This window comes from Mesoplodon bidens (genome assembly GCF_964165515.1).
Source record: "Mesoplodon bidens genome assembly, chromosome: 18".
In the NCBI taxonomy this organism is placed as follows: domain Eukaryota; kingdom Metazoa; phylum Chordata; class Mammalia; order Artiodactyla; family Ziphiidae; genus Mesoplodon; species Mesoplodon bidens.
The window spans coordinates 49,794,689-49,819,134 of NC_138175.1; the positions used below are offsets into that span (position 1 = coordinate 49,794,689).

General features: G+C 51.8%; 1 protein-coding gene across 4 annotated transcripts; it reads right to left on the reverse strand.

The window, feature by feature from the left end:
- Window positions 1-696: 696 nt before the first annotated feature.
- On the reverse strand, window positions 697-24,253 carry XRCC1 (X-ray repair cross complementing 1). 4 transcript variants are annotated; one of them, XM_081215285.1, is made up of 17 exons: window positions 24,093-24,253; window positions 23,132-23,224; window positions 14,225-14,335; window positions 7,786-7,944; window positions 6,817-6,891; window positions 6,614-6,719; window positions 6,343-6,452; window positions 6,156-6,261; window positions 5,238-5,496; window positions 4,815-4,931; window positions 3,817-3,910; window positions 3,527-3,659; window positions 3,037-3,088; window positions 2,806-2,942; window positions 1,461-1,551; window positions 970-1,045; window positions 697-862 (listed from the first exon to the last, which is right to left on the reverse strand). In XM_081215285.1, the coding sequence occupies exons 1-17, from the start codon at window positions 24,141-24,143 to the stop codon at window positions 749-751; spliced, it is 1,884 nt and encodes a 627-aa protein (XP_081071411.1). In that variant the 5' UTR covers window positions 24,144-24,253; the 3' UTR covers window positions 697-748. The 4 variants fall into 4 exon arrangements, with proteins under 4 accessions (XP_081071411.1, XP_081071410.1, XP_081071409.1 ...); XM_081215284.1 differs by having other exon boundaries at window positions 3,037-3,091; window positions 24,093-24,252; XM_081215283.1 differs by having other exon boundaries at window positions 3,037-3,091; window positions 6,156-6,452.
- Window positions 24,254-24,446: the final 193 nt, after the last annotated feature.

The window sequence follows — 24,446 nt, forward strand, 5'->3', positions numbered from 1 at the left end:
CCCACCTTTCCAGCTAGGTCTGCCCCTAAAGCCTCGTCACCAGAGGGGCCGTGCTCCTTCAACTGCCCCCCAGGCACCAGGCTGGCTCCCACTTCCCGGCCTTCGCCCACACCATGGCCCCAACCCACCTGCTACCCTGATTCTCTAACGCCCAGTTCAGTTCCCACCTTAAATGTGGTGGAGCCTTGAAGGGGGTTCAGGATTTGGGGGTGGTGGTGATTAAAATGCCCCTTCCCCCAATTCTACCTCCCAAATGAGGTGGCTGGTGACAGTTTCACAGCTACTTCTGAGAGTCCTGGAGAAAGGGAGATGTCCCTGGCCCAGAGAGCTGAGACTTAGAGAGAGGGAGGCCTATCCCATGAATATGCCAGCCCCCAGCCCAGGACCCCCAGAGGGACAACCAAGACACAGGAATGGGCTCCAGGGGGGTCAGAACCAGCTGAGGGTGGTGCCGTCAGATTCCTACTTCCCTGCCACCTGCCACCAAAGGGGGGAGGGGCCCCGAAGAAGTGACAAAGAGCTCCTTCCCTACCAGACCGCAGATAGAGAGCCCTGCGTTCTTTCCGGGACCCCAGCACAGGAGTCATTAGGCAGCCCAAAGACCCGGCCTTCACAGGGGAAGCAAAACCAAACATAAGACAGAAAGCCGGGAACCTGCTGTGGGTTCTGGGCGACACGGGTGAGAGGGGCAGCTGCTCCAAACCAAGTCACCTTTATTAATAAACGCATGCGTGTGAGAGCACAAACTTCATGCCTGGGGCACCACCCCGTAGAGCTGGTGGGGAAGTAACTTCTGCTTCTCGTTGCAACTGTAGATCCACCGGGGACGGACAAACACCAAGGAGGGGTTGTCCATCAAGGCCTGCGGGGGGGGTGTGTGTGTGCATGCGGGAACATGTGAGCCAGGAGGGGGTCTGGGGGATCCTAGGGCAGGTTTGGTCTCCCTCTCCCTGCCCCTTCAGGACTCACCTCCTCAAAGCTGGGGTCCCACTCCTGTGCCGTGATCACAAACTGTACCCGGTCGCTCATATAGTCCTCAAGCTCCCTGGCAGGAGAAGAAAAGAGGCAGAGAATCGGTGTCCCCTCTCTTGACACCCTACTCCCCAACCATCCTCAGAGGCCATTCTCCATCCCCACCTATGTCCCCTATAGGCCGCCTGTGGGTCCCCCACTCTCCCACGTGCCAGGCTCGCCACAGCCCCAAAACCGACAGCTCCCACAGGCGCCAGTCCTTTCGGAAGGGCACTGTGGAGCCTCGCTTTAGAGAAGACGAACCCAAGGGGAAGCTATGCATCCAGGGCTGCCATGCACCCAGGGCTGCCCAGCAGAGTGAGGACTGGCATGGAACTCCACAGCCTGTGCCCAGCCTGGGGGTACGGCCTTCTCCATCCTCCCGATGGCCCTTCTCCCCATGACCTACCACACCTCCTCCCCTGCCTCCCCTCTCCCCAGAGACTGACCCGTTGAAGGCTGTGACGTAACGGCTGAGCGTCCGCCGCTCGTCCCCCGGGAACTCCCCGTACAGGAAGAAGTGTTTGCCCTGGAAAAAGTCTGCAGGGGAGATGGCGGAAGAGCCAAGCGTGAGGCCCCTGGAGTCCCAGGGCACCAGCCAGGAGCCACAGAACACGCAGAGGCAGGACAGCAAGGCCGGCACAGCCGCCGGAGGGGGAAAGGGGTGTCCGTGTACAGCCTGGCACGGGAATAATCCATGACAAGCAGTGGTTCCCTGCCAGGCCCATCTGAGCCTCTGGGGAGTTTTGCTTCCTTTTGTTGCAAGAATGATACAAGACGAAATTACTATTATTGCAACATGTTTCTTACACCAGGTCAATCACTTCGTTAGCTTGGCCTGGCTTGGGAATTTCACATCCTGCCACTTCCTCGCCATGGCTGTCCCACTCCTTTTTAATCAGCGCCTTCTCTGGCTCTGACCTTCAGGGTGGTTCTTCGTTCTAGTCTGACATGATTTTCCATCAAGTTGTCAATGCCATGTTTGGGGCTTTGGAGGATCAAAGTACTTTCCTGCCCATCACCCATGAGGAACCGAGCAGAAACGGCTTCTTCCAGTGGCCACTGACCCTCACCTCTGCTCAGACCCTCTGACTGCCCGGCTCTCCCTTCATTCTCTCTCTCTCTTTTTTTTTTGGCCTCACTGCGCAGCATGTGGGATCTTAGTTCCCCGACCAGGGATCGAACCCGCGCCCCCTGCAATGGGAGCACAGACTCCAGAGTCTTAACCCCTGGGCCGCCAGGGCAGTTCCCCTCTCCTTTCATTCTTGACCTGGCCCTGACCCACGACCCCCGCGATCATGTCTGGGGTGAGGAATAACAATGCTGGCATCATGTAGTTCCCAACAGAGATCAGTGTCCACAGCACCTGTGTTCCCCAGGCCCCACCACACACTGACAAAGCTGAACCCGGGGGGTGGAGCCTGGGCACCTGCAGATTTTAAAAGCCCCTGGGTGATCCTGACGCCTAGGGAGTGGGAGGCCCCCCCTGGGAGCCCCCCCCCCGCCCCGGCTTGAGGGAGTGGAAAGCCGAAGGGGGTCTCGCCTGGGGCTGGGCTGTGATGGAAGCGGTCACAGCAGGAGTCAGGACAGGGACAGAGAGGGAAGTCAGGAGAGGGTCCTGAAAGGAAGGGAACAGGCCTAAGAGGACAAGGAGGTGGCAAAGGCCAGGGACTGGGGGTGAGGAGCCTGGAAGACAAGTCACAGGGGGCAGCAGCCATCCCAGGACTGGCTGGGGCAAGTCATGGCAGAGAAGTAACAGGGCCAAATCCCACATCAGGAGGGAGGATTTCCCACCTGGGAGCTCGGGAATCGGCAGATTGGGAGACTCCGGGGGACCTTCATTGTCCGTGTTCTCATCCGTGGATCCTGCGTACGGGTCCTTGCCATTCTCCTCGCCAGAGGGCGGCCTTTGTTCCTTCTGCTCAGCCACCCTGGAGAGGCCAAGAGGGGTGGGGTAGGAGCATGCAGACCAGATGCCCCTCCTCCCAAGGCCAGGGCCACCCTGACCCCCAGCCCAAACCCCACCTTCTTAGCTCATCCTCGGTGTCCCCAGAATCTTCTGCCCCATTGTCCTGTCCTTCTGCGAATGGAAGCTTAGTCAATGCGAGGCCCATGCCTTCTCTTCTGGAAAGACCGGTAACCTTCCCTCCCAATCTCATGCCTGAGCACAGATGCAGGCATCCCAACCCCCAGGCTCAGTGGCCCTCCAAATCCAGTTAGGGGTTGTGGGGGGTGGGACAGCCACCCTCTACCTCAGATCCATTGCCTGGAATCCAGCCCCTCCTCCCTCAGATCCAGAGTCCAGGCCCCCAGCTCCTCCTCCCTCAGACCCAGGATCCAGGCCCCCGCCCCTCCCCCCTCAGCCCCAGGATCCAGGCCCCCGGCCCCTCCCCCCTCAGACCCAGGATCCAGACCCCCGGCCCTTCCTCCCTCAGACCCAGGATCCAGAACCCCTGCCCCTCCCACCTCAGCCCCAGGATCCAGGACCCTGGCCTCTCCTCCCTCAGGCTCTGACCTGACTGCTCCCCCTTGGTGTCAGTATCTTCCTGGGGCCCTGGTGTGGGTGGTTTGGTCTCTTCTGGGGTTGGGGGTCTCTGGGGTGAGCTAGGTCCTGCTGCCTGAGAGGGCTTGGCTTTGGTCTGGGGGCGCTGAGGAGGGAGGGTGGGTCAGCAAGGACGGAAGGGGCAGCGCGGGTGTGAGCGTGGGGGGCGCCTGCAGGAGGCAGGAGTGGAGAGTTTGGGTACCATGACACACCCATGTCCCCCCCCACTCCACCCTCCCCCGCCCGGGCCGGGGACCTCAGACCTTTCGGGGAGGCTTGGGGGCTTCATCCCCACTGCTGCCGCCATGAGAGGCCCCCTCGTCCTCGCTGCTCGAGTCTGGCCCAGCCATGAGGTACCTGGGGGAGGAATCAGGCCTCACACAAACAGCAGATGTGTCCTCCGGGGGAGGTGGGGAGGGGGCTTAGGAAGCAACAGGCACTGGCTATTTATTCAGTATCTACTAAATACTCAGAGTGGCAATCGTGGCCCCTCTCCCAGCCCGCCCTCCTCCCGGCTCCGGAAGGGCCCCAGAGACCACCAGCCACCCACACCGGAGACCAGAGCACTTCCTGGCCTCCCTTCCCTCCTCAGGAAGAAATGACTCATTTCAGACAGGGAACAACAAAAAAAATCAGAAATAATTCTCCCCTTTGAGAATCAAAGTCAGTTTCTCATTAGGTGCTGAGTGCCCCTGCGGCTCCTCCGGGCAGACACCAGGCTGACCTCAACCCTGGCTCCTCTGCCCAGGCATGCTCTCTGCCTCTGTTCAGCCTGGCAAACCTGTTCTCTTCTTTGAAGACCCCCTAGCTCACTGCGGTCCTCCCCTTGGGCCTGCCCCCAAACTGTTTTAGAGCTAAGTCCGGCCCCTCATGGAAGTCAGAGGCCTTGGAGGGCAGGACCCGACGTCCGGGGCCAGCATTGCACAGCCCAGCCTGGTGCCAAGCAGGGGCTTCGGGTGAAGGAATGTGAATGGGTCCCAACGCTCTGCTCTCTGCCCTGAGGCCTTGGGAATGCTGTGTCTCCAGCCTGCAGTGTCCTTTTCCTTCGCTAAGCAGACCTCCCAGAGCCCTGCACGGACCGCCCCCCCTGCCCCACCTGTGTCTCCCCGCCCTCCTCCTCCTCCTCTGGGAAGTCTGCTGACTCTGGGCCAGCAGGGCCCGGCCTGATTTCTCTCCAGACCCCTGACACTGCCCAGCATGGGGACAAGGGGCAGGGTCGGGGTGTGCGTGTGTAAACCACATGCATGCAGTGAGGCCTCACCTCCGAGAGGGCAGCCGCCGCCGCATGTGGTGACAGTCCAGCACCCACTCCTTCCGCACGATTCGGCCTCCGAGGCCTAGGACCTGGCTGTACTTGGGGGTGTTGGCAAAGGCGCAGCTGGCAGGGAGCGGAATGGAGGGTGTCAGCCCACTGTGATCTGAGAGGTGAAGGGCAAAGAGAGACAAGGGGCACAGAGAGAGGGAGACAGCAAGAGACAGGGAGAGACACGGGGCAGATGTGGGAGAAGCAGAAAAGACACAGGGAGGCCGAGGGGAAGACTTTAAGAATCAGAGGGAAGAAGAGAAAGAGAACAAGAGGCAGAGGATACAGAGAGGTGAAGTAACAGAGAGAAGGCAACACGGAGGAGACGAAGGGAGGCAGAGGAGAGGCAGCGGGGAGCGTGGGGAGGGGGCGCAGGCCTACATGAGGTGGGTGCTGTCTGGAGTCCAGTCTGGCCGATACTTGGCCCCCAGCTCCAGGGCCTTGTCCCGGAGCTCCGAGCGGAAGGGGTTCTGAAAGCCGCTCAGCACCACCACCACACCCTGGAGGATCTTCCCCAGCTCCTGCGGGCCGGCGCGGGGGGGCCTGGGCTCAGCGCCTTCTCCTCGGGGCTTCCCTGGCGCCGCCCCCCGTGCTGCGGCAGGGACAGGGGCAGTGGCTGGGGTAGGGGTGGGAGCTGGCACTGGGGAGGCCAAGGAGTGGATTCAGTCAGTAGGTGTAGAGCTACACCCCCAGCCCCTCCCTCCTCAGACCCAGGATCCAGGCCCCCCCGGCCCCTCCTCCCTCAGGCCCAGGATCCAGGTCCCCAGCCCCTCCTCCCTCAGACCCAGGAGTCCAGACCCCCGGCCCCTCCTCCCTCAGACCCAGGATCCAGACTCCCGGCCCCTCCCAACTCTGACCCAGGATCCAGGCCCCCGTCCCTCCTCCCTCAGACCCAGGATCCAGACCCCCGGCCCCTCCTCCCTCAGACCCAGGGGTCCAGGCCCCCGGCCCCTCCTCCCTCAGACCCAGGAGTCCAGGCCCCCGGCCCCTCCTCCCTCAGACCCAGGATCCAGGCCCCCGGCCCCTCCTCCCTCAGACCCAGGATCCATACCCCCGGCCCCTCCTCCCTCAGACCCAGGATCCAGACCCCCGGCCCCTCCTCCCTCAGACCCAGGATCCAGGCCCCCGGCCCCTCCTCCCTCAGACCCAGGATCCAGACCCCCGGCCCCTCCTCCCTCAGACCCAGGATCCAGACCCCCGGCCCCTCCTCCCTCAGACCCAGGATCCAGACCCCCGGCCCCTCCCCGCTCAGACCCAGGATCCAGGCCCCTGTGGGAACAAGGAATCCAGTTTGCTCACATTTGGGTCTCTTGAGGGCGGGTGGTGAGGGCTGGGCGGACGGTTTGCTGGGGGTCTTCTTTTCTTCATGGCTCAAATCCAGCTTCCTCTTGCCTCTGGGGGACTCCTGAGGATGAGGGGGTGGGATGGGCCGAGGCCTCCAGCTCACCTCCTCCCTTTCCACCCCACCAGGGTCCGATGATCTCACCTTGGAGGTGCTGCCTACCGTCTTGGAGGCCGGAGAGGCAGAGGAGGCGGCACTGGAGGCCTGTAGTGTAGCAGCTGCATAGCTGGGTCCTGCTGGGTCACTGGCTGCGACTTCAGAGGGAGAAAGTGGAGCCAGGTTGAGAGGGCTGGACCCTCAGACCCTTCGGCTCCTATCCATGGGACACAGAGTGTTGTTCCCAAGCCCCAGGAGTGGCCCAGGAGTCCAGGCCCCCGGGCTTTACTCACTCAGGACCCAGGTTTCCCGCACTCACCTGGGGGGGTCTTGTTGATCCGGCTGAAGAAGAGAGCCCCGGGTCTCAGGGAGCTGGCGCTCTCATCCTCCTCCTTCACGCGGAACTGGCCGAGCTTGGTCACTTTCTAAGGTCCCACAAGGTCAGCGCAGTGGGAGGACTGTCAGCAGGGGTGGGGTGAAGAGGTGGGGAGAAGGCTCTGGGCGGTGGCAGGTAGAGCTTACCTGGGATGAGGCCTCGGCCTCCTCTTTTTCTGGGGGGCTGTGAAACCTTACAAAACTCAGGCCATAGGGGGCATCCTGGGAGAGGAGGGGTGGGAATCAGGGAGTCTGGCCAAGGACTAAGGCTTGGCCCCAATCCCTTTTATTTACAGAAACCCCTTTCTGGCTCTTTCCCTCCTATGGACACACACATGCGGGGAAGTGCCCGCATGATAATGACAAGGATAATAACAGCAAGCTGTTATTGAGCCCTAACTTGGGGTCAGGCTCGGTGCAAAGCCCTTTACATGCACCAGCTCCTTAAGCCTCAGAGCAACTGGCAAAGGCTGCTGGGTGTCCAAGCGAATGCACCCTGCGTGCCAAACTCCCGCCTGCGGAATGGGAGGGAGGGCTGGGTATCACTTCTGGAACTCAGAAATGCTCCAGACTCTTTCCCTCTCTGCTGGGTGGATGCAGAGCCATGAAATGGAAGGAGACTGGGTCCGGGATGACTGGCCAAACGCCTCCCGCGACAGATCCAGAGGTATAACAAGTAGACCTTTACTGTGTGCTGTCATTACATACTCAGCTTAGCGTCCCTAACTTACAGCAACCCCATAAGGATCAGGAAACTGAAGCCAGAGGTCACACAGCTAAGGAGTGGAGAAGCCAGGTTTTAAACCAGCGGTCTGACTCCAGATCTCGTGATATTAACTGAGCCCCAAGTCTACGAGGCCCCATCTCCAAGTCAGCAGCTCCCCCTCCCAATTCCCCCGAGGTCTTGCAGGTCATCCTTCCTCATCTCCCTCCAGGAAGCGAAGATTCCTACATGGGGAGGACCTCAAACCAATTTCAGAGAATGCAGGGACCCGGCCTCCTTGTAATCCCACGGGGAGACCAACTGTCCGGTCCTCCCAGCCCTCTGGGACTCAACATCGGCCGCTCGCCTCTCTCGTGGCTCAGGACCAAGGACCCCACTCCCACCCTGGGTACCTTGCTGTAGGGCTGGCTGCAGACAATTTTGACGCGGTCCCAGCGCTTCTCTGCTGCTGCCCGGACCAACTTGTCGGGCCCAAAAATGCGAACACGGTTGGAATTTGAGCCACTGCGACTCTCGGAAGGGGACATGAAAGACGAGGTGACCAGAAGGACCTGGGAAAAGGCACAGAGGATGAGAACCAGGCCTGGCTGGTTTCAGTGACACCTCCTAGGGGCTGGAAGAGGGCAGGGGCCTGAGCAGGGACCAGGGAGTCGCCAGATCCAGCTGTACCTCAACCTGCCTCAAGGCCTCTAGACCCTTCTCATTTCTGGGCCTCCAGTCAGGCCTACCCTGACACAGGCCCCAGAGGGGTCCTTCTAGTCCCAGATCTGAACCACCCTTCTCTAAATTCTTCCAGAGTCTTCCATATCTGGCCACATGGCGGGAACCCTCAGGACAGGGAGCTTCAGGAACCCTCCCAGCAGAGGAGGATATTCACAATGACTGGCACAATAGTCAAGCACCTTATTGTATTTTTTTTTTTTTTTTTTTTCGGCCGTACCACACAGCTTGTGGGATCTTAGTTTCCTGACCGGGGACTGAACCTGTGCCCTTGGCAGTGAAAGCGTGGAGTCCTAACCACTGGACCACCAGGGAATTCCCTCAAACACCTTTTTGAAATGCACAGCTGAGTCAGCAGAAGGGAAGTATTCGAGGCCAGAAATTACAGTGCAGAATCCAAAGAGGTAGGGGAGCTGCACCCATTACTAAGTGACTGTCTCTCAGTTCAAATCTGCCCTCAAAAACCAAACAAACAAAATAAATAAATAATAAAATAAAATCGAAAAAATACAAAAGAAGAAAAGACAAAAAATATTTTAAAAAGAAAAGAAAACAAAACAAAACATCCCACCCTTGGTGGCTCAGCTCTGGGATGCTGGGGACGTTTCTAATCTCCAGCTGCTCCTTGTCAGGCTCTGCCAGCAGGGGGAGCTAGAGAGACGGGCTGGAGGAGGGAGGCGGGACCTGAGCCTTCTTGCAGATCCCCCGAGCAGCACCCAGGTGTGCTTCGCTCCTGCGTCTGCAGCTGTTCTTCCCCCGGGGGCGGCAGATGAATCCAGTTTGCAGCTTCCCAACAGAACTGGCCTCACTGCACCCTCTCTGGGACATACCAGAACCAGCCAGGGAGCTCCCCTTCCTCAGGGTCTGAGTTTCAGCCCCAAGGGCCCCACCTCCAAGCTTCGAAACATCTACCCTTCAGTCATGCCAACGTCTTCCTTTTGTTCCTCCAACCCTAAGGGCGGTGACTGCCCCCTGCAGTTGCTTCCGCATCCTGCCTTAGTCTTCTGGCCTCTTCAGTTCAATACCTCATTACTAATTCTTTACGTTAATTCTCTCTGTTAAACTAACTGGTGTGGTTTCAGTCTCCTGGTGGGACCCTGACTGATACAGTGGGTGGCACTGATGTTGGTGTCTGCCCCGTTGCTGATTCCGGGTGGCACAGAGCTTGATTTTAAAGGGCTCTAGGTGGTGGCAGCAGGAGAGACCAAGAAAGAAAGCCTGCGCTCCAAGTCAGGAAGAAAGGCATCTTAGGGACCACGCCACAGAGCAGAGAGCTGGGCCTCTCCAAAGGGCAACACCCTCCGTGGGTAAATTAGGGAGGAATGTGCCTTGTGCGAAGAGTCAGTGGGAGGCTTTAGCTCTGGGGGGACAGCAGAGAAAAGCTGAAAAATTCTCTCTGGAAACTCCTAACCGCAAGTCTGTACTCTCAAGGATTTGCAGTAAAAATCCACACTAGTTATCTGCGTGGAAAAACCCAAGGTGAAAATTTTAAGTGGTCCCATGTATACAGTATCACCTGGTGTCGGGGCAAATCCTCTTTGGAGGAACGTACTTCAAACCAGGCCCTCAAAGAATTCCCACAGATACATTCCCCCAAAAGCAGAATTAACAATCACTCTCTCTCTCTCTCTCTCTCTCTCTCTCTCTCTCTCTCTCTCTCACACACACACACACACACACACACACACACACACACACACCCATGAGGCATAAGGAAACAGGCTGCCATGATTCAGGGTCAGCAGAAACCACAAACTGCAGACTCAGACCCACAAAGACAGCACATAGTGACATTATCAAACACACAATATAAAAGTAACTGTGTTTCATAGTCTAAAGAAATAAACAGAGCTATTAACAGTATGACGAAGGAACAAAAACTGACCAGGCAGTTTTGAAAAGCAGTGGAAGAGCTGCGTGCCCAACACTAAGGGATGAACCATGATTGGTCCAAGTGGTCCGATTTCCTCTGCCAGTGGCTGGTCCAAGGATGGGCAATTCGATGTTAAGAGGAAGGCTGCTGGAAGCTTTTGGGAAAGACTTTCCTTCTTCATTAAAGAGAAACAGAGGATGGAAGAAAACCACTGCTTTTCTGCCATTCCACTCCTCCACTTTCTGCTTTGGATGCTACTAGGTGATGGATGGAGCAATAGCAACCATCTTGTAACCATGTGGCCAAGTCCAAAAGAATCAAGAGGTGCCCAACCAAGCACCCTGACTTTGTTCAGTTGCCCAATCAACTCTGGGTCTGCCTAATGCTGGACTTCCCTCCTAAGGAAACGATATATATTCTTAGGCAGTAAGCCACCTTTAGTTGGGTGTAATGTGTTATTTAGTCTCTTTCCTAACTGGCATGCTGTGAACTTAGAAAACAAAAGCTTTTTGCTGAGAAAAACACAGACTGTAACTAGATATCTCTTTGTGCTCAGCTCTTGATTATGAAAAGGAAACAGCAAAGATGACAAAAATTATAGAGAAGGGAAGCCAGCTCCCTGGCCTTGACTACACTTGTTAATAAAAGGGCTGATTTTGAGCATATGGGAGAGCTGAATTACCATCTAGTGACTAAATAAAGGGGCAACACAAGCTGTGGTTGGCAGCTGCCACCCACACTGAGGGGGAGCCTCCCTCTGAATATACTCTCCTCCCATTCACTGGGAAGAGAAAACAACTCCAGTTGTTTTATTATCCAATACTGTCTTCAAGGTTCTAGGATTAAACCTTTATTCTCTAGACTGCGTTAACCTTGCAAGCTTAGATATCCCCTTTGCAGAACTTGGAGGGGTTAAAAAAAAAAAAATGTTGGGACTTCCCTGGTGATCTAGTGGTTAAGACTCCACGCTCCCAAGGCAGGGGGCCCAGGTTTGATCCCTGGTCAGGGAACTAGATCCCACATGTCGCAACTAAGAAGTCCGCATGCTGTAACCAAGACCCAGCGCAGCCAAATAAACAAACAAATAAATAAATAAATACATTTTTTGAATGTTGATGATTTTGTAGAAAATGTCACTAGTTATTAAAATATGTGCCTTTGGCTTGGTTTGTATGGGTGACATCAACACAGACCAGCCCTGCTCGGCCCTTTTTCCTTTTCTTTCTTGACTCTTCCAACCGTTATCTAGTCTCTGGGCAGGAGCCAGACCTTATAAGTCCCAGAGTCTTTAATTCAGTCTTGGCTAGGAGTTATAACAAAACTTCCAGCAGAAGTTTAATTAAAAACCTTGAGAGAATGGGAAACTATTGACATAGGGGTTTTCAGACTCTGAAAAGATCAAGCCCTAATCTAACCATTCCACATTTCTAGGTAGATAAGATAAGAATAATAAAGATTCACATGCCCGATTAGATAAAAGTTTTCGCTAACAATGCACTTATTCTGTTTCCATAATTATAAAGTAGAATTTTGATCTAAATCTGTTTGCCAAGAAGAACAGAAAACTTTTTTTTATAGTCTCAAAGACTGCTGATTTTATTTAAAATTTTAAACAAGGAGGCCATTAGACTCAGTGACTCCAGTGCCTTAGGTAGCCTAAGTAAACCAACCAAAATCTAAGCCAGAGTTGGTGTACTCAAATCTAAGAAAATGAAATCAACTAATCGTGAATAGCCAAGTCACTAGATTTTCCCAAGTAAGGGAACCATTTAAGCTCTAGCCAATTAAATAATTGCTTTGCTTTGCTTCCCTGTTTTCTCTCTAAAAATCTCTGTCCTAGCCCATCCACACAGCACCCCTAATCATTTTTCAATTTTGGCTGCCTGATTTGAATTGTTTGCTCAAATAAACTCTTCAAAACATAATGTGCCTTAGTTTGCCTTTTTACGACTTATAGAACTTTTATTTTATTATTATTATTTTTTTGGCCACACCACGTGGCTTGTGGGATTTTAGTTCCCCGACCAGGGATGGAATCTGGACCCTCAGCAGTGAGAGGGTGGCATCCTAACCACTGGATCTCCAGGGAATTCCCTAGAACCTTTAGAATAAGAACGTGTGTTCAAGGAAAACCTCACTGGTTAAAATGTACCTTGTAAGGTGGAAAAAGCACTTGATAAAATTCAACACACATGCATTTAAAAGACTGGCAATATCAAGTATAAGTAAGGATGGGAAGCAAAAAGAACTCATATACTGCTGAAGGGAATATAAACTGGTACAACCATTTTGGAAAACTGTCCATTTCTAATAAGGTTAAAACATATATCTACCTGAAGACCCTGCAAGTCGACTCTTAGGTATTTACCTAAAAGAGATCTCTATACAGAGGCTTGTACAAGAATGTTCACAGCAGCTTTTTTCATAATAGTCAAAAAGTGGTGGACTTCCCTGGTGGTGCAGTGGTTAAGAATCCACCTGCCAATGCAGGGGACACGGGTTCGAGCCCTGGTCTGGGAAGATCCCACATGCCATGGAGCAACTAAGCCCGTGCACCACAACTACTGAGCCTGCGCTCTAGAGCCCACGAGCCACAACTACGGAGCCTGCATGCCACAACTACTAAAGCCCATGCGCCTAGAGCCTGTGCTCTGCAACAAGAGAAGCCACCGCAGTGAGAAGCCCGCGCACCGCAACGGAGAGTAGCCCCTGCTCGCTGCAACTAGAGAAAGCCCATGCATGGCAACAAAGACCCAATGCAGCCAAAAATAAATAAATAAAATAAATAAATAAATTTTTTTAAAAAAGTGGTGGGGAGCTCCCTGGCCGTCCAGTGGTTAGGACTCAGCACTTTCACTGCTGGGGCCTGGGTTCAATCCCTGGTTGGGGAACTAAGATCCTGTAGGCTGTACAGCATGGCCAAAAAAAAAGTGGCAACAACCCAGATGCTCGTCAACAAGAGAATGGATGAACAAATTGAGGTCTACGCTTACAGTGATACTGCTCAACAGTAAGGTGGAACAGACCGCTGACATATACGTGATATGTTAGAACATCAAAAAAACAGTATGTTGAGTAAAGCCAGCCACAAAAAAAGAACACATGCTATAAAATTCCACTTATGTGAAATTCTAGGACAGGCAAGAAGAGACATCAGTGGTGGCCTGAGCTGAGGGTGGGAGCAGTGACTGCAAAGGGACACGAGAGAACTTTCAGGAAGGCCAGCGATGCTCTACATCTTGATCTGGGGGACAGTTACACAGGTGTGTACATCTGTCAAAAAGCTGACCTGTGTATTTTATTATATGCGAAATATACCTCAATTGAAAAAAATTTTTCACTGCAAGAAAACTGATTTGTAGAAAACTGATTTGTTCACTTAAAATTGTAACCTCTCTTTTTCACAGTAGGTTTATTTTTACCCAAAATCATTTTGCTGATTGACCAGCTGGCTCATTATGATCTCACCACTCCGGCTTGAATTCATTCAACTGGTTAGAAAAAGGATTGGGCCAATTTTTAAAATTCAGTAAGTCCCCTACATACAAACTTCCAAGTTGCGAACTTTCAAAGATGCGCATGTGCCCCTGTATGCCAGCTGTTGTACTGTACTACTGTACTTTTCAAGGTACTCTACTGTAAGATTTAAAATGTTTTCTTCATTTTTTGTGTTTGTTTTTTATGTATTACTTGTGTGAAAAGTATTATAAACCTAGTACAGTACAGTACTATACTATTGTGTTAGTTGGGTACCTAGGCTAACTTTGTTGGACTTATGAACAAACTGGACTTACGAACAGGCTCTCGGAACGGAACTCATTCATATGTAAGGGACTTACTGTATTTGTAATAGAGCAAAAGGCTTGTAAACATTTGTCACAAATAAAGTAACTAAGAGAGGCGCCCCAAGCAATTCGGAATCTCAACTGGCTGCGACATCTCTGAGAAGTTCTGGGACCAGAAGAAAAGGAGTTTTGCTCTCAAGCAGCGACTGAATCGTAGACGAACAGGTGCCTCTGGTTGTTTCTGCAACCATGTTGCAATTTCAGCCAAATCCCCGCTGCACACAGCTTATCACCTGGGTCTGCCCTTTGTCTCCGGGAACGCTGGGCTCCTCCAGAGGGCCACCGTCCGTGTGACTCGCCTCCCTCCTGGCCTGGCGCCTGGGAGGCCTGGGGCCTCGATGGGGGCACCGGGGGCAGGGATCAGCAGGGGGCCCACCTCAAGGCCCTGCTTACCTCGTAGTCCTGCTCCCCGGCCCCTCCGGCTGAGCTGCCCACCAGCACCTCCACGAAGGCCGAGCCGTCATTCCCGATGTCCACGCTGTGTATCTGCTCCTCCTTCTCTAACTGCAGGGGAGGGAAAGCGCACTGTCAGTGCTGCTCTGGCCCCCCTCCAGCTCTCTGTGGGACCTCGGAAGATGGAGGACCCCCATCCGGGCCCCCTTGTCTCCTTGAAGAGTCAACTCGGTGACAGTGAAGACAGGGCTGAGTGGGGCCACTGCGTCCCCTGCACGCAGCACAGGGTGTAGAGTCAGAGCTCGAAAATATTCACCGACCGACTGCATAAGCTCCCGCACCCACTTCCCTGACTCTGCTGAACTCTGCCGGATGGGCCACTAACCCGCCACCACGGAGCTCTCCTTGGTGGCGCTATGCAGACAAATGGCACATCTGTCACCCCCAACCCCAATCACACAGGGCTCCGGGGAAGCTCCCTGAGGGTAGGGGCCTAGTCTGGTTTGGCTCACCACTGATTCCTGGGTTTGAGTCCCAGCTCTGCCGCACGCTAGCTATATGGCCTTGTCAGTTCACCTCTTGGAGCCTCAGTTTCCTCATCTGTAAAGTGGGGATGGTCACCCTATCTAGGATTATGCACACAAATACTACGGCCTCAGGGCCTGGCATGTAGCAGGCACCCTGCCACTGCCAGTCAGGAGGCAATATTAGTCGCTGCTTGAGGACTGTTTGTCAAAAGAAGGAAAGAGCTGACTGCAGGATGGCTTGCCCCCGAAGTTTCTGCCATTCCTGTCTGACTGGAAAGGCCACGTGGGGGTGGAAGGCAGTTAAGAATGGCTGAAGCAAGTCTCCGGCTTTCCACTCTGGGGATCTTTTATTTGGCTCCTAGAATGACAAGTTACTACGACCCCCAAAGGTACCCAGTCTGCCACCCTACACCAGGATCATCTGACGGTCCGATCTGCCCTGTCACCTCCCACTCGGGAGGTGGCCCGGACACTGCCTGCACTCTGCTGCAGGCAGGAACATCCCTCCAGGGAAGGAAGGAGCCTGGGCTTGTGGGGAGGTCAGCCTGACTTCTAATCCAGCCCTGCCACTTCCAAGCGGTGCAGCCCTGGGTGGCGTATAACCTCTCTGAGCCGCAGTTTCCTCACAAGTGAAAGGGGAAGGTCATCGTAACAGTCCTCCTTCCGAGGGGAGTCTAGATGACACATACTAAGCACCGCAACCCACAGCCATTGCAGCGGACATCTAAGTGCTCAGACGTGGCAGACCCATAATACCTGTGTCTTCTCTGCGCCCCACAGCTCTTCGAGACAGGGGCTGTTATTATCTCTATTTCGCACGTAAGCAAATGGAGGCAGGAAGCAGTTGTGTCACTTCCCTGAGGTCACACAGCTGGCGTCCAGGCAGCCTGGCTGGGCTAAAATAAAGGTGTCAGCAGGGCTGCATTCCTTCTAGAAGTTCTGGGGGAGAATTGTTTCCTTGTCTTTTTTTTTTTATTATTATTAAAGCTTTTTTAAAAAAATAATTTATTTTATTTTATTTATTTTTGGCTGCGTTGGGTCTTCATTGCGGTGCGCGGGCTCCTCATTGCGGTGGCTTCTCTTGCTGCGGAGCACGGGCTCTAAGCTCGCGGACTCAGTAGTTGTGGTGCACGGGCTTAGTTGCTCCGTGGCATGTGGGATCTTCCAGGACCAGGGCTCGAACCCGTGTCCCCTGCATTGGCAGGGGGATTCTTAACCACTGCACCACCAGGGAAGCCCGTTTCCTTGTCTTGTTTCCAGCTTCTAGAGGCCCCTGCACTCCTCGGCTGTGGCCCCTTCCTCCATCTTTGAAGCCAGCAATGGCATTGCTCCAACCTCTGCTTCCGTCTTCACATCTCCTCTGACTCTGGTTCTCCTGCCTCCCTCCTTCCCTTATAAGGACCCTTGTGATTATGCTGCACACACCCCCACCCCCACCCCAATCATCCAGGCCAATCTCACCATCTCAACATACTCAGTTCATCACATCCACAAAGTCCCTTTTGCCACGTAAAGGACATATTCACAGGTTCTGGGATTAGGATGTGGATATCTACTGGGGGCATTATTCTGTCTACCACACTTAGCTAAGCTCTTCCTGGGCCAGGCATCACTGAATCCTCACAACCACCTTGGAAGGAAGGGTCTGTAACTCTCCCAGCTTTACAGATGGGGAAACTGAGGCTCAAACAGGTAAATAAATGGCTCACATGTCACACATAGCTAGTGACTGGCAGAGAAATTCAGACCCAACTGCCTGACGACAAGCCAACACTGCTTCCCAATCCCCCAGTTTCAATCCTTGACATAAAAACTCAACAGCTTGGGAATTCCCTGGCAGCCCAGTGGTTCAGACTCCAAGCTTCCACTGCAGGGAGCAAGGGTTCGATCCCTGGTCGGGGAACTAAAATCCTGCGGGCCGTGGGGCGTGGCTGAAAAAAAAAAAAAATCTCTGCCTCTCCCACATTTAAAGCATGGGGCCCTCCATCTAGTAGGATGTATATATTTGTATTTTAATGAATGGTTCTTATTTCATAGACGACTACTTCTACTTTAAACACACACATATACTCCCCTGTCTTTCTTTTGATAAATAAAAAATCTCTTAGAAAAACATGGAAACAACCTAAATGCCCATCAGTTTATGAATGGATACACACTGTATGATACTCCCTACAATGGAACAGCATTCAGCTATAAAAAGGAATGAAGCACTGGTCTAAGCTACAACATGTAGGAACCCCGAAAACCTGATGCTAAGTGAAAGGAGCCAGACACGAAAAGCCACATATTATATGGTCTTATTTATATAAATGTCCAGTATAGACAAATCCATAGAGACAAAAAGTATATCAGTGATACATATACACACTAGTTTATATAAAGTAGAGAACCAACAAGGACCTACTGTATTGCACAGGGAACTATACTTCATATTTTGTAATAACCTATAACGGAAGAGAACCTGAAAAAAAATCTAAAATTAACACATTATAAATCAACTATACTTCAATTTTAAAAAATTGGAGGGACTTCCCTGGCGGCGCAGTGGTTCATACTCCATGTTCCCAATGCGGCGGGCCCGGGTTTGATCCCTGGTCAGGGAACTAGATCCCATGTGCGTGCTGCAACTAAGAGTTCACATGCTACAACTAAGGAGCCCTTGAGCCACAACTAAGGAGCTCACTGGCCTCACCTAAGGAGTCCATGTGCTGCAAATGGGGAGCTGGCTAGCTGCAACTGAGGAGCCCGCCTGCCACAACTAAGACCCAGCACAACCAAATAAAAATAAATAAATGAATTTTTTTAAAGTTTAAACTAAAATAGTAATATATTTTTTCTTGAAGATTTAAAAATTAAATAGAAGGTTAATATCAAGTGTTGATTTAAATGTACACCAGCAGTGTTAAATGCAGATTAATTCAGTAAATTCACCTGAGTGAAAAAAAATAAAATAATAAACAATTGAATTCCCTATTTTAAAAAAAGTACATCGGTGGTTGCCAGCGGCAACCTGGGGAAAGGGGAACAGGGAGTGATCGCTTAATGGCTTTCGGTTTCTTTTTGGGGTGATGAAAACGTTCTGGATTAGACAGCAGTAATGAATGCAGAACATTGTCAATATACTAAAAAAACCCTGAATTGTACACTTTAAAGGGTTAAAATAATGACCTTTACATTACGTGAATTTTACCTCAAGAAAAAAGACGTGAGTGTTCAGTAAGTGTCAGCTGTCAGGAGAAAGGCTTAAGCACAGGGTGAGTCATCTGTGGCCCAGGTTTGTGTGCACCTTTCCCAGGAAGACAGAGTTCATGACAGTGGAAGAAAGGAGACATGGAAGGTTTGCAAAGTCCCAGAGACATCTTATTAAAAAAACTGTTCCAAGACAAATATCATATTTTATTGCTTATATGCCGAGTCTATAAAAAAAAAAACACGAACTTATCTACAAAACAGAAACAGACTCACAGACTTAGAGAACGAACTTATGGTTACCAGGGGCTAGGGTTGGGGGGAGGCACAGATTGGGAGTTTGGGATTGACATGTACACACTGCTATATGTAAAATAGATAACCAACAAGGACCTACTGTAGAGCACAGGGAACTCTGCTCAGTATTCTGTAATAACCTAAATGGGAAAAGAATTTGAAAAAGAATATAGATACATGTATTTGTATAAATGAATCACTTTGCTGTACACCTGAAACTAACACAACATTGTTAATAAACTCTACTCCAATATAACAACGAAAAAAAAACTGTTCCACATCCATGAAAGAATAGGGTAGAACCTGATGCACCATTAAAGAGAATAAGATAGAACTTGATGCACCATTAAAGAGAATAAGGTAGGACTTGATGCCATGACAGTGGATCCCCAAGATACAGTTTCTTGGAAGAAAACAAGGGAGAGGAGTGTTTACATACAGTGTACTTTTTAAAAGGCGGGGAGGGGTGGATATATATGCTTGTACATGGACAGAGTGACCCGGGGGCCACATGAGAAACGGCTCACAGTGGCTGCCACAGGAGGGAAGACCTGGGCAGTGGAAATCGGGAGGGCGGCGGTAGGGAATGGAAGCAGGTGGTGAGGAGGATTTTTCCTTTTCGCTGTATACCCTCCCTTTTGTGCCTTGTGAGTTATACACCATATGCATATAACACCCATTTGATAAGTAAAGTTAATAAAATCACAGTGGCTATCTCCAACAATGGAATACTATGCAGCCACACCCAGCAAGGAGGATGAAACTAACAAAATGAAACTGACAAACAATGCTGGGAAAGAAAAGAACAGCCAGAGGTGAACGTACTATATACCCTGTGATTCTATTTATGAACAATTCAAAGCCAGCCAAAGCTAATCAATGCTGTTAAAAATCGAGGCCATGGTTACCCTTGCGGGGGGCAGTGACAGGAAGGAGCACAAGGGGACGTGGGAGGGGGTGTGTGCTGTTCCTTGATCTGGTTGGCAGTACACAGGTTGCAGTTTGTGATGATTCACTGGACTGTATGCTTTGCTGTACACACATGGCATGTCAAAAGAAGGTAAAAAAATTTTAAACATCACAATGGCAAACTGGATGATGAGAAAACCACCGAAAAACAGAAACAGAACGTGTCTACCTTGCTACTGAACATTTTTTCTAAAGAACACACCTCAGCATCTGGAGGACAGGAGGAGTTACACCTGGGCTGTGTCTCAGCCGCTCCCACCGGCCCAGGAGCGGTTGGCAAAGAGGCTGGAACTGCCCTCCTGGGAGGTGGTGGCTTGGCAGTAGAGCCTCTTTCGGCCACCGCAAACGAAGAAGGCATGTGGGGCTGTCACGAGCAGAGGGCTGAACCCCAGATGGTAATACAGAGATACTGTGAGATGCTATTTGAGGGGAAAAAAATACACAGTAGTAGGGAAATCCACAGATCAATCTACGTGTCTTGGTGTCCTGAAGTTTCCTCTTATAACTTGCTTGAAAAGAACCAAAATTAGTACTCGGTGAGCTTGGAGTCACCCTGCATGCTGGCAACTGCCAAATGCCATCAGATTTTCCGAAGGGTCTCCAACGCGAAATAAACCGACAACTGCTGTGACACTGCTGCCTCTGCCCCAGCACTGTTCCCCTGCAGTTTATTCTCAACCTGGAAATCTCACAGAAGATTCTGGGAGAGGGGGCTTCCCTGGTGGCTCAGTGGTTAAGAATCCACCTGCCAATGCAGGGGACACGGGTTTGAGCCCTGGTCCAGGAAGATCCCACGTGCCGCGGAGCAACGAAGCCCGCGAGCCACAACTACTGAGCCCGCAAGCCACAACTACTGAAGCCCGTGCGCCTAGAGCCCGTGCTCTGCAACAAGAGAAGCCACCGCAATGAGAAGCCCTCGCGCTGCAAAGAAGAGTGGCCCCCGCTCCCCGCAACTAGAGAAAGCCCGCACGCAGCAACGAAGACCCAACACAGCCAATCAATCAAAAAAAGATTCTGTGAGAACCTAAGTCACATTCTGTTCCTCCTCTGCTCAGAGGCCTTCCACGGCTCCCATCTCATGCAGAGTAAATGCTTAAATCCTTACAATGGCTTTTAGGCCTTACGCAGGTTAGGGGTCCTCTACCCCCACCCTATCAGCTCCTACCCCTCTCCCCTGTCAACTCCGCTCCACCCACACACAGGGCTTGCTGTCGTCCCTCCAGCCCGCCAGGCACCAACCAGGCACCAGCCAGGCACTGGCCTATACCAGGCGCCAGCCTGCCTTGGACTCTGTTTCTTTCCCAGGTACCTGCATAACTCACTCTGCTTGAAAGGTTAGCTTCTCAGGAAGGCCTTCCTTAACCCCCTATTTAGAAAAAAACCTCTTGCCACTGCTTCATCTCCCACTGGAGGCATTTCTCATTCCTCTTTTTTCTTTTTTTAAGATTTATTTATTTATTTGGTTGCACTGGGTCTTAGTTGCGGTAGGCGGGCTCCTTACTTGCGGCTCGCCAGCTCCTTAGTTGTGGCCCGTGGGCTCCTTAGCTGTGGCACGCGAACTCTTAGTCGTGGCACGCATGTGAGATCTAGTTCCCTGACCAGGGATCGAATCCCAGCCCCCTGCATTGGGAGCGCAGAGTCTTAACCACTATGCCACCAGGGAAGTCCCTCCTCACTTCTCTTAACCATGTAATTTCCTCCCTAGCACTCATCACCTGACATACGTACGTTTTATTTATTAATCGGTCAGTCCTTCCCTGCCAACGTAAAATCTCCACAGGGCTGACGTACGGTTGTCTTGTGCTGTCCACTGCACAATGCCCCAGTACCTACAACAGTGCTGGGCCTACAGAAGGCGCTTCTATGAATGAACAAATGAATCCATCCACTCCCAAGTCTCCAGGGCCTGTCCCTGTGCTGACAACTCCTACAGCCCTATCTCCAGCTCCATGTCCAATCACTAGCTGTCCCCTGGATGTCCCAAAGTCATAGCAAACCCGGACATCCCAACCAATGTGTCACCTTCTCAAGCTGCCCCTTCTCGAGGTTTCCCACTTTGGTGACAGGTGCAATATCCCCTTTGGTCTCCCAGGGTGGAGAATCCTGTGCCTTGTCTGGCTCCCTCGCTCCCCATATCCTGTCTCTTCTTGCTCCCAATGCAACTGGGGTGCAGACCCAAATGGGATGTTCCTGATCATCTCCTGACCAGAGAGCCCAGCAGAATCAGCGACCAGTAATTAGCACATCAAGCCCTCCCTTTACACAAACACCTGCCTGCTGACAGGGCACTTTTGCAAACATTACATCACCGGATTTTCACAACAACCCTGGGCTCAGATCACATTATTCCCAATGGGCAGATGGGAAAACAGGTTCAGAGAAAAGAAACCATTTGCCTGAGGTCACAGGGTGAGTAAGAGGGACATGTGGGGACTTAAATCCATGTCCCAAGACTAACTAAAAAAAGCATTGGCTCTAGGCAAGTTGTATAACCTCTCTGGGCCTAGTTTCTTCCTTGTAAAAGGGGATAATAAAAGACTCGAGGTCATGGGGTTTTTATGAGGATTCAATGAACTAACCCATGTGAGGTGTTTAGAATGGTGACTGGCAGTTGTAATTTTTTTTCCTTTTAGTTCCCTGACCAGGGATTGAACCCGGGCCCTCGGAGCATGGAGTCCTAACCACTGGACCACCAGGGAATTCCCAGGCAGCTGTAATGTTGAATAAATGTTAGCTCTCATTATTCTTACTATGTTAGGGACCTAGAAGATATTTAAATTCCTAAAATCATTCAGAAAATCTTGTGGGTCTGTGTATTTTTCCTGGGAAGAGAATTCTCAGATTCTCCCTAATTCTCAAAAGGTTCTGTGAACCAAAACTTTTTCTGAACCACTGGGCAAGAGAGAGACAATAATATGTTTTAACACAATCAGGTAAGCCTTGCCCCCAACATCCCTCCCCAAACACCCCCTACATTCAGAAGGGAGGAATGTGGCCAAAATCAAGAAAGCCAAGGTATGAACACAAAGCAGCATGACAAAGTGGCTAAGAACACCCACAACAGGTTCAGGTGTCAGCACCGCCATTTATTAGTGGTGATAACAGCCCCTACATTATCCAGCTCCATGAAGAGTCAGGTCACACAGGTAAAACACCCAGGCCAGCGGCACCAGGCAAAGAGCAGATGCTTGGCAACAAACCTAGCTCGCTTCTCCCACCAGTTTCTTATGCCGGAGAGGAACAGCCTGTCTGGAATTCTGTAACCATCTTGGGTCAAACTACCCTTTCCTCTTTGCCTCCCTCCAACTTCACAGAGAATGTACCAAAGCGCTGAGCATTCCAGACATGGTAGCTTAGACTGGCCACTTCACTTCGCCCTGCCCTATGCCCCAGTTTCCTCATCTTTAAAATGAGGTTGTTTGTGGACTTTCCTGGTGGTCCGGTGGTTAAGACTCCACACTCTCAATGCAGAGAGCCCGGGTTGGATCCCTGGTCAGGGAACTAGATCCCGCATGCCACAACTAAGACCAGCGCAGCCAAATAAATAAATATTTTTTAAAATAAAAAAAATTAAATGAGGTTGATTGGCTTAGATGATATGAGACAACTTCCAGCCCTGAGCCCAGAGACTTTAGAAGGCAGGATACATGGCAAAGACTCACTCTGTTCCAGCTGAGAAAACTGAGGCCCCGAAAGTAGCAGCAACCTACCTGGGCCACACACTGATTCATCCCTGGCCTAGTGCTTGGATCACCTTTCTCCCCTGCTAAGGGGCACAGGGATCACACTGCTCATTTTCCAGGTGAGGAGGCTGAGGCCCAAAGGGAAAGTGCCTCAATTCACTGCCAGTTAGCTCCAGAGCAGAGTCGGGACCCTGGGTCTCCAGACTCCTATTAAGGCGATGGGGGGAGGGCAGAATCACCTGGAGCACCACAGAGATGGTCTTCTCGCCCGCCTTGGCTGCCCGCCATTTTCGGTAAGTGTCTGCCTTGAGAAGGTTTTCTGCACAGTAGGTCTGGAGAGAAGAGTGGGAAAGGGGAAGTTAGGGTACAGAGATGAGAGCTAGGTCCCCAGCTCTCAGATGATTCCATTGAGATCCCCCAGATTTAAGTTTCCCTATTAATCCCCACACACTCGGCCTTGAGTCCCCTACAGCATTTTCCCCTGGAAATTCACCCCTGGGCCTATCCCTCCTTTTCTCTCTGGAAGGAAGCTCCCCTATCCCTCCTTTTCTCTCTGGAAGTTCCTCTATTCCACATCTCTCTAGAATTCCCTTATGGCCTCTGAGAAATTCTCCCATGACCCTCCTTAGAATTCCACGAAGCCCCTTTTGTGAAAGGAAAAAGAAAATGATGTCGGTATTGCTAAAAGGGCTCTCTAAAATGGAGCTGGGTGGCCACTGAGGAACTGTGACCATGCAGGTCTCAGCCTGGATGGAATGTGACCTTTTGACCACATACTACATTAAACACAGGCATCCAGAACATCTACCAGAAACTCGAGATACTTATCAGACACTTACCGTAAAGTAACTCATGACGGCCTATCTATTTATGGGAGCTTTACCCTAAAGTAACTCATGACAGCCTATTCTTTAAAGCCAAATATTTCTTGTATCAGAGGCAATTACAATTCTCTCTGGACAACTTTAACCACCTGGTGACCTTTGTCCTCATAAGTCCCTGACTCTCTCTCCCAACACTTTGTTTTACGGAAATCTGTGTCTCTCTAATATCACTTCCTAAAACCCCAAATAAAGTTCTTTTTTCTTCGCAGCCCGGATACTGATTATTGTTCAACCCCTTTTAGACTCCAGAAGTTCTCCTAGAGCCCCCTCAAGAATTCCTTTACTTCTTCCAACCTCCTCCACGCCAGTCCCTCACCGAGTCCTGGCTACTGCAGGATACCACATGGCGGAGGCGGATCTCCGGCATGTCAACGTCGTGGGCTTCGCCTGACCAAGAAGATGCTGGAGGGTCTGAGTTTAGGGTGCAGACAGCTGGGGCGCCCTGCGCGGGCTTAACTGCGCAAGCGCACGAGGCTCGGGCCTTTCAAACAGCGGCGCGCCGGAGGTCGCGTCAACACTGCGCAAGCCCAGTGCGTCTCTCCCGAGAGAGGCGAGAGGCGCTGAGTTGCCTAGTAACGAGCTCTTCCCGCCTCCCTCTGGCCAAACCGCTCTCTAGGCCCTCCTCCCGGTGACTTTCACACTAGGTCTTCTGGGCGCCTAGCAACCGGCG

What these genes read in the sequence shown, in the direction of transcription:
- XRCC1 (XM_081215283.1), bottom strand. Translation starts at nt 24,143, where the DNA reads ATGCCGGAGATCCGCCTCCGCCATGTGGTATCCTGCAGTAGCCAGGAC. An exon ending in GATCAACAAGACCCCCCCAG is followed by an intron (nt 6,453 to 6,613) that starts GTGAGTGCGGGA and finishes CTCCCTCTGAAG; the next exon opens with TCGCAGCCAGTGACCCAGCA. An exon ending in CGCCCTCAAGAGACCCAAAT is followed by an intron (nt 5,497 to 6,155) that starts GTGAGCAAACTG and finishes TGGCCTCCCCAG; the next exon opens with TGCCAGCTCCCACCCCTACC.